The 9,961-nt window shown below is 36.9% G+C and overlaps 1 protein-coding gene across 1 annotated transcript; it reads left to right on the top strand.

Annotated features, from left to right (window-relative positions):
* Positions 1–5,378: 5,378 nt before the first annotated feature.
* LOC121999495 (pentatricopeptide repeat-containing protein At2g41080-like) lies at positions 5,379–8,484 on the top strand. The gene is made up of 4 exons (XM_042554169.1): positions 5,379–5,897; positions 6,991–7,151; positions 7,286–7,372; positions 8,469–8,484. Exons 1-4 carry the CDS (start codon positions 5,379–5,381, stop codon positions 8,482–8,484), a joined length of 783 nt encoding a protein of 260 aa, XP_042410103.1.
* Positions 8,485–9,961: the final 1,477 nt, after the last annotated feature.

Here is a 9,961-nt window from a genome sequence, read left to right on the forward strand (position 1 = left end):
CATACTAAAAAGAATTTAAGTACTTTCTTACTTGAAGACGACAAGGTTGGTGCTAATGTGTGATGCTGGAGGAGGGTGGGGTGTTACAAGTTGGTATCAGAGCAGTTCCTATTCTCCAGCATCACACATCAGCACCAACCTTGCCGTCTTCAAGTAAGAAAGTACTTAAATTCTTTTTAGTATGCTTTTCTTTTTTTGCAGTAAAGAGAAATCTTTAGAAGTATTTGTTTATATGTGCTTAAGCTAGATAAAAGTTCTTGTGTGAGGAACAACATGAGGCATAAATATCCAGAATTGTTTTAAGTTCGAGGATGAACTTTTTATAAGGTATGGGGAATTGTAACAACCCAAATTTCCTCATTTCGAATCCTAATAGTACTTAAAAATATTTAGAAATGCTTTAGAAAAATTCTAGAGATTTTTAGAAATTTTTAGAATATTTTTTATGCAATTTTTGGAGTTCGTTTGGTATTTTTACCAAAAGAAACAAGTTACAAAAAATAAAGAAAATGGGCCGAGATTCAAACCTGCAACCTCCGGCCGAACCAAGCCTTAAGCAAATCCGGTTGACCAAGTGGTCAAGCAGGCGGTTCTGTTTAGAAAAGGTAGCAAAATTTATTTAAGATAATTAACAGAATATTGGATTATAAAGGGGATAAGTTGATGTTGGATTTGTCTGTTTAGAAAAGGTAGCAAATTTATTTAAGATAGTTAACAGGATATTGGATTATAAAAGGGATAAGTTTATGTTGGATTTTTTTATTTAGAAAAGGTAGCAAATTTATTTAAGATAGTTAACAGAATATTGGATTATAAAAGAGATAAGTTGATGTTGGATTTGTCTGTTTAGTAAAGGTAGCGAATTTATTTAAGGAGTAAACAGAAATATTAAGTTATAAAAAGGGATAAGTTGATGCTCTGTTTTCCCGTGACTTAAACCATTATCTCCTTCTCTTCTACGTACGATGGCGGAGCTCGGGCAGAAAACAAAAGGGAGTTAAGGCATCGTCTCCGGCGGCCGACCAAGGTCCTAAAAGCCCTTTTTGTTTGGTTGTGAGTCCAAGAAGCAAGGTAAGTGCTTCTCACCTGCAGTAGGAGTAGTTTCAGACCTTTGTACTTCTTGAATTCGAAGCATGAGAAGCGCTTATAGTGCAGATTTATAATTAAGCCTATAGTGCAGATTTTTAATTAAGCTTATAGTGTAGATTTTTATATAGGCTTATAATGCAGATTTTAATTAAGCTTGTAGTGCAGATTTTTAATTAAGCCTATAGTGCAGATTTTAATTAAGCTTATTGTGCAGATTTTAATTAAGGCTATAGTGCAGATTTTTAATTAAGCTTATAGTGCAGATTTTTATAGTGCAGATTTGATTAAGTTTGTAGGTAGATTTGATTAAGCTTATAGTGCAGAATTTTGATTAAGCTTATAGTGCAAAATTTTGATTAAGTTTGTAGGAAGATTTGATTAAGCTTATAGTGCAGAATTTTGATTAAGTTTGTAGGCAGATTTGATTAAACTTATAGTACAGAATTTTGATTAAGCTTATAGTGCAGAATTTTGATTAAGTTTGTAGGCAGATTTGATTACGCTTGTATGCAGATTAAGTTTTAGTGCAGTTTCAATAAGCATTTCAATACAGTTCTATTAAGTATTTCCATGTAATTCTGTTAAGCATTTCAGTGCAGAATTAATAAGCATTTTAGTGCAGTTTTGTATGAGACACCTTTTTAATAGAGGTATTAACAAGTATAAGCAAGATAAAGAAAAGAAAGAAAAAGGACAAGGCCTTAAGTAGATCCCAAAGTCAAGACTTTAGGGATTTTGGTACACAAGGTGCTTAAAGAAAATGCCGAGGCAATATATATTAGAAGTAATAAAAGATAATGTTATCTAGAGCCCTAGAGCCAATCATTTGATGATTGTATTTTGGACTTGTTGTATCATATTCTATATAAATAAAGGCATTTGGTTTTTGGTTATTATAATTACTTGTATTGGTGCCAAAAAAACTAAGTATAATAACGCCCTTGAGTAGAAGGTTCTCACCTATATCAATCGGTTAGTTGAACCGATAGTGAGATGATCTAGGGAACACTACTCTTAATCATTCCTAGTCGAGTATTAACATTCAGAGACAATGTTAATGCAATAAGACTAGCAAGTAGGTCAACTCGATGACTTGATCTCACAAGTCATGGATATAGAGATATCAAGTTGACACATGGGTATGCATTGGATAATGTATACTGAATAACCCGCCATGAGAAAGTATCATGGATCGTTATATGAGTGTCATATACTTTCTCATGTGGCTATTAGTATGACTACTAGTCCTTAGACCTGAAGTCACCATGGTTCCCTACATAAGGAGTTATGTACTTTACTTTCGTCAAACGTCACCCGTAACTGGGTGGACTATAAAGGTGATTACTGGGTATGTAACAAATTATGCGGAGGGATGTGAGTGATGTAGATAGGATCTATCCCTCCTATATGACGGGAGAGACATCGGCATTCTTGATAGAGTGAGACCACGAAGTGCATGGCCATGCCCAAATGAGTCAATATGAGATATTGAGCTCATTTGATTGAGTGGGTCTACTTGGAGTTCAAGATTTAGATTGATTAGAGGATGACACGGTCTATGCCTCACATTGATCAATCTAGATGTCTAGGATAGAAGGACACTTGTCATATCTTGTGAGGAGTCACAATTAGTAGTCACAAGGTGATGTTGGATCTCAACATTCTTGTAACTTGGGTAGTAATGATGTATTGCTAGATACCGCTCAATACTTATGTTTCTAAATGAGTTTAGGGGCATTGCCAACGTTACAAGAACCTATTGGGTCACACACAAAGAACAAGTTGATGGAGATTAGGTTCATATGATGAACCAAGAGGATTAGATTCATTTGATGAATCAAATTAGATTAAGAGTAATCCTAATTGGGCTAATTGAGTTGGACTCAAGTTGATTCATGTGTTCAATGAGTCTAATTTAGATTATGACTCATTGAATCAATTTAATTAAATGAATTAGATTCATTATATTAAATTGGCTTGAATTAAATGGTTGGATTAGATCAACCATGAGAGAGATTAAGTCAAGTTTGACTTGACTTGAGAGGAAGATGAAGAGTCAAGTTTGACTTGACTTTATGCCACCTCATTGGTGAGTTGGCATTAAGTGGACCAATGATGATGCTCCACATCATCATGGTTACTTAAGTGAAGTGCCACCTCATGGGAGTTACCAAGAGTTTTGAATCTTGGTATCCCAAGGAGGTTACAAACCACTTAATTAAATGAAAAGAGTTTCATTTTGCAAGAGTAACTCTCATTCAAGTGATCTTCCTCCTCCTAAGCTCTCTTCTTGCTCCTTCTCTTCTCTTGGTCGTGGGTTTCAAGCAAGGGAGAAGAAAGGAGAGTGAATCTAATCCAAGAAGAAAGGTTAGTGAAAGTCACATAGAGATTTTAGAGGAGGGTGTTCTCTTCTTTTCCTTTCTTCTTCTTCCAATCCTACCCGAGAGCCCTAGAGAGTGCTAGCACACTTGTGGTGCTCTCTTCTCCATCCTTGTGTGTTAGAGAACACATCTTGTTCGTGTGGATACTTCTAGAGGATTGTCTACGTTGACAATCACGAGATCCAGCGTACCTTGGACGAGCGGGATTTGCGAAGGGCACGCATCGAAGGTATAAAATGTTTTTCCTTTTTAGATCTACTGTAGATCATAGTTTGAAACTCGTACTCGTATTTTCGAAAGTTTTCTTCGCACGGATCCAATGGCTAGGGGGTTTCGGGGTTTCCGTGACGCGGAAAAGCGGTTTTCGCGGCCCGAAAAATCCAACAGTGGTATCAGAGCCACGTGCGGAGCTTGTACGAGTTTAGTTTTTGTTTTTATGATAAAAATTCAGTTCTGTGATATTCTGTAATTTTATGGTTTTTAGAGTTTTTATGGGTATTTTTCTCGTAGAAGCGAAGCACAAGTGTTTCGGCACTTGTAGGGTTTGACTACCGAGAAGAATTTTCCAAAACGGCAAAGTTTCACCCCAAAATATTTTGAGACAGCGGGCTTAGGCGCTGTTAGATCGCAAAGGAACCCTCGCGCCGCTTAGATCGCGGGTAGGGGCGCTGCCCTCCGCTATTGCGCCCGAAAACGCTAAACGGGACCGCAGGGAAAAATTTACTCATAAAATTGTAAAAATTATAAAAAAATTACAGAAAATTATGAAAATATATAATTTTGAATTATATATTAATTTTGTGATAGTCATGGCCCAAAAAGACCCAATGTGATTGGATTTGTGTTGTAATTCATAATACGGTCTGCGTGCCGTCATGTGATGTGTGTGCTGTATTTTGATTCGCGACCTGCGCGTCGTGCCTTCTATTTTATTCTTGTTGTAAATTAGATTTAGACTCGAATGTAACTCGAGTTTCTAAAATTGTAATGTACAAAAATTGGAGCAGTGGAAGATCCACTCGAGACGGAGTTACGAGGAAGGCGCGAGCAACACAAGGTGGTCAAAAGGAAGGAGCTTGAGAAGCTATCACTACAACAAAAATTGCAAACGACAACACCCCTACGACAATGGTTTTAAGAGAAAGCGTTGCGTATTTGCTCAAAGACAACGGTTTTTGCCAAAACCGTTGTCTTTGAAAATATAAAAGACAACGGTTTTGGAAAAATTGTTGTCATTGAGCGTTTTTTTTTTAAACGACAACACTTTTTACAACGGTTTTATAAACCGTTGTCTTTATCCGCGTTTTTAGCGACTACGACAACAGTTTTGAAAAAACCGTTGTAATTGAATTTGGTCATTTTCCCGCTCGTTGTTTTCCTTTCCCTCGCTGTTTTCTTTTCGGCGCCGTGTTTTCCCTTCATGCTCCCAAACCTAGCCACTTTACTTTTTCCTTCTTCGCGATGGAATCAATGAACTGGTGGGAGGCAGCTCCGGCCTCCGCTCCCTCCCTCCCTTCTTCCTCCACGACCCCAACACTGTCCATAGCTCCAATCGTCTTTTTGTAACAGAAACTTCTCGATATCTCTCAAATCCCTTCCCCCTCCGTATTTTTTGTCGCATTCCCATTCCCACAGCCACGACCATCTCCCCCTCTCCCAGCCTCCATCGTTTTCCTCTCATCGTGCTCCGAAAGATGGCGATCTGACCCCAGCTATGGTCCGACCCCAACCTCTTCTCTCACCTCCTGAACGCCTGCTGCCTACTCCCTTCGCCGCACTCCCTCCGCCTAGGCCGTCAGCTCCACGCAATCATAGCCATCGTCGGTGCTGCCTCTTTCCACCGCTTCACTGGAAACCACCTTTTCCACATGTACCTCAAACTTGGACTCCCGCGTCGTGTTTGACGCAATGGCGTGTCGAAACGTGATGTCCTTCAACATCCTCATCGGCGGCCTCATCCACAACGGGGACATCAACGCTGCCCGCAAGCTGTTCGATGAAATGCCGGAGAGGAACCTCGCCACCTGGAACGCCATGATTGCCGGGCTGGCTCACTTCGAGCTCGACGAGGAGGGACTCGAGTGCTTCCTGAGGTCGAGGAGGGAGGGCCTGCGTCCCGATGAGTTTGGTTTGGGGAGCACCTTGCGATGCTGCGCCAGATTGAAGGATGCAGGTTCTGGTCGCCAAATCCATGCCTTCGTGGTTATCAATGGGTTTGAGCAGGACATGTGTGTTGGGAGCTCTCTAGCTCACATGTACATGAGAAGTGGTCATCTTGAAGAAGGAGAAAGGGTTCTGAGAGGATTGTCTTTCCTCAATGTGGTCTCTTGCCATACTGTGATTGCAGGAAGAGCACAAAATGGGGACCCTGAAGGGGCCTTCCACCATTTCATCCTCATGAAGAATGTCGGATTGTTGCCAGACCATGTAACCTTTGTTAGCACCATTTCATCCTCTGTTCTCTTTTACAATTTTCATGTTTTCTTTTTCACATTTTGTCAATCTTTAAACAGATTTCTTTAATGCAGAAGTTAATATACAATCTTTGACACCGAAAGCGAAGGTATGATACTCTTCTTACCAGTTCTTTTCGAATCTTATGGCTATCTATGCTGCTTGTTCATATTAAATCACTGTTATAGTTGCTATTTTTATGCCTCTGAATCCAGGAAATTAGAAGAACAGCAGCAACAGGAAGGTCCTGACTTCTCCCATTACAATTCGAGATTACGTACAATCTTGAAACCCCATACGAGTTGACACGTGTTTAATATGCCAAGATGAATTGAGATAGGTTTTACTCATTTAATTCTTTCTCATTGAGTTTTTTTTGTACTTTTAATAAACTATATCAATTTAGATAGTTAAAGTAGAGATGATTTTTTTTTCCTTTTTTACTTCAGTGCATGTTGAGAAAAATTCATATTAAGTTTTACTCGTATAATTTTATTCTACTTAATTTGTATAGTTTTAAAATAAGATTATAATAATTTGACAATCAATTGAATTATAATTTTGGAAAAAAAGTTAAAAAACTTTTAAAAAATCTGCTTGATGTGTGTTGAAGCATGCCGAAGCACGTCAAGGGTCAACACAACACACTCATTGACATGAACTACACGGGTGGCACATGATAGGTTATCTGTGTTGATCAATATTGGATTCTAAATTGATCGGAATGATACATGTCATGTTGACCAGTCTAGCACAACATGAGATTTCAAGCCGTGGCTACTTTGATCTTATTTCTCCATTGAACTTTGTGCATGACTATTTCCAATAATATTTAAATACCATCACAAATTTCTGGTTGTTTTTACATTACAATTGACATTTTCTGAAATATGAAATGAACTTATGGCAAAGATTCATACTGGAAATTATCAGTTTTTTTTAGCAATTTGAAAATTATAAATTGCCTTTAGTTCTTAACTTTCCTGGAATACGACTATTCAGCAAACTAACTTTAAGGTTAAGTGATTGCCTCATCTGATCATTTTTGTTTTTTTAACAACACTAGATTGGAGGGGAGTTGATGGACTACATCATCGTACTTCATGGTTCCAAAGCAGTTAAGACATTTTGCAGCCGAATGCATTTTTCTCTAGGTGCTGGTCTTAGTGCTGCAGCAGGGCCTATTGGTAGAGTCTTGGAAGTAGATCCAAGAGCTGGAGATAAAGGGTCAGGCATGTGTTACACTTATAGTTGTAGCAAAGGTAACTACGTTGCAAGAAAGATTTGATAGACTTATTCATCTACTGCTCTTGCTGCTGAATTGTGCCATATGATTGTACTTATTCATCTTGGCATATTAGGTACAAATTGCTAGTGAACATTGAAGATATCACACTTTTTTATGAGTTGGAGTCAATATCTGCTAATTGTCTGGTTGCTTATATGTGGTAAGTTTTCGCATCACTCATTTTTTTCATTTTATTTGTATTAGCATACTAACATTTTTTTTTGCTTGAATGGAAGGTTTCTCTTCAAAAAGATGAAAAAAGAAAACAAGGTTGATAAGTTCAGATTTGTGGATCTACAAGCACTTCCAGTACATGTGGTAAGTTTTCGCATCACTCATTTAATCTATATGCATGTTAGTGATTGCTTGAGAATAATGAAATGAAGAGCTTGTAAAGGCATTTTGTGTATGATCCATAGTATATTGATATACAAAACATCTATATACTGCAGTTTGATTTCTTAATAGTTTGCTCTATATACTTTTGCTTGGATGAGCAATGCAAATTACCCGTGAATTGCAGGTGCATTGCAGCTAAATTTGTTAGATTTTCTCTTTGTATTGATGAAATGGAATGAAAAATCTATTTTTCCAGCTAGAATGTAGTGAATGTTATAGCTCTTAATCTACACTTATTTGATTGACACTTTGGTTCTTTTAGGTGTCCTATGTAATTATTAAAGTTGTGCGTATGTGATTTCTATTTTGAAGAATTTATGGAATTGTTTTAGCTCTACAAACAATTCACCCTACCATAACTCATCATGATGATCCAATTCTTTTTGTTCAAGTTTTAATTGGAAGATTTTGAACCTATGTTTTTTACTTTCACTTATGCGGCTTTTGTCATGGGTCTGTTTATTGCAGATCAATTTGCAGCTCCTGGCAACTTGTTACTTGCAAAATGGAAAAGCATATTGTGCATACCAAATTCTCAAAGGTAATGCAGTTTGGAAAATGGCACAGAAAATTACATGAATATATTGTTTCAAGATGTTAATGGATGTAATGCACTTTGCATAGATTCTCTTGATCTTGGATCATAGTTCACTTAAATAATGTTAGCTGCAAGTGGTGCTAATTATTTAGTAAACTATGCTAAGCTAGGTATCACTGCTCCTAGTAGATTCCATGTACTGTTATTCTCTAATAAACACCTCTTTTTGTTTCCTTCATTTGCACTACAGATTGGTTAATTACATTCTCCTTTTGGAATTCTGGAATTTGATAAGTTTTGTTAAATTTTTCTCTTGCAGGTCGAGCAATGCGTGAGGCTTGAGTTTTTTTGATGCAAGAAGTGAACTTTGTTAGGATGTAGCTTGCCTTGCTAATTTATAAAATAAAAGCCATATGGAGAACAACAAATGAAAAACATGTGATTTAATGTATATGGAGAACAATAATGGAAAACATGTGTATTTTGATGAGTAACAACTCATTTTGTATATTTTTGTATATGTGGCTACAAGATGAATTATATATGGATGTTTATTTTGGATTTAATGTAGTAAATATTTAGTTTTGTATTGGTGGTTTGCTTATAGTAAAATAAGATTGGTTGTTTGGTATTAATGAACATTAAAGACAACAGTTAAAAATGTTGTAAAAACAAGGTAAACCACAACCAAATTTTTTTGTAAAAAGTGATAAAAGACAACGGTTTTATCCGTTGTAAAATATATTAAAATTGTTGTAAAAAAAACAAAATGCGTCAAATATTATCTACCACAACCGTTTATATCTGTTGTAAAAAAAGTCTACCACAACGGTTTATTTCTGTTGTTGAAATTATCTACCACAACGGTTTTAAAACGTTGTTGTATCCTTCATAGCCAAATTTTGAGCATATATACAACAACGGATAAAAACCGTTGTCAAATGTCTACAAAGACAACGGATTCAAAACCGTTGTCGTAGGGCTATACATTCTACAACACCCTCAGTTACAACGGTTTTTTCACCCTACGACAACGGATAATATCCGTTGTCATTTGCAGTTTTTGTTGTAGTGTATTGACCTTAGGTTGACCATCCGATCTTCTCATTGGCTTGAGAAGATCGTAGTAGGGCCATGACATAATCACAAAATTATTTGATTAATTATTTAATTAATTGTTTTGTGTGTATGTGATGCATGCTAATTAATTAAGTAATTAATTAGTGCCTTACGATTAGATTAGATCTAAGTCGTGCACATGATGCACCCTTTGATTAGATTAGATCTATCGAGTATATGATACGCATCATCGTTTATATTAGATTTAAATCACGTCAACTCGTAATGCCTACCATGCCGTGATACCTACCACTACCTCGATCGCATGTTGTTGTTGAATCTGCCAAAGCAGAGCAACACATACTATCTTGGTAGGGTACGGAGGGATAATCTTAGTCCCGCCTATCAACGCATGGGTGAGTACAACTCAATTAGATTGAGTATTTGTAGTTAACCCGGTTGGATCGAGTATAACTATAGGCATTCTTCCAACGGTTGGAAAGATAGGTCAAAATCACATATATATTAACTCTCGGGCGTATTAGCCAAAGCTAACTTGAGTTTTAATATAAATGCGGATTTTGATCCTATAAACAAGAGTTGCATAGAGATGTAATTGGTAATCGTTACCTACCGATCATACTAAGTCTTGGGCGTATTAGCCAAAGCTAACTCAAGAGTTAGTATGATGTGGATCTTGTCCCACATGAATTATAGAATTCAGTGGGAGCATCATTTAGTTAAAGGCCTAAT

The sequence above is a fragment of the Zingiber officinale genome, chromosome 7A (genome assembly GCF_018446385.1).
Source record: "Zingiber officinale cultivar Zhangliang chromosome 7A, Zo_v1.1, whole genome shotgun sequence".
NCBI lineage: Eukaryota > Viridiplantae > Streptophyta > Magnoliopsida > Zingiberales > Zingiberaceae > Zingiber > Zingiber officinale.

Excerpts from the sequence above, each read along its gene's own strand:
- LOC121999495 (XM_042554169.1), top strand. The coding sequence starts at position 5,379 with ATGGCGTGTCGAAACGTGATGTCCTTCAACATCCTCATCGGCGGCCTC. Across the intron at positions 5,898-6,990 it reads TCGGATTGTTGCCAGACCAT|ATTGGAGGGGAGTTGATGGA; the intron begins GTAACCTTTGTT and ends TAACAACACTAG. Across the intron at positions 7,152-7,285 it reads CCAAGAGCTGGAGATAAAGG|GTACAAATTGCTAGTGAACA; the intron begins GTCAGGCATGTG and ends TTGGCATATTAG.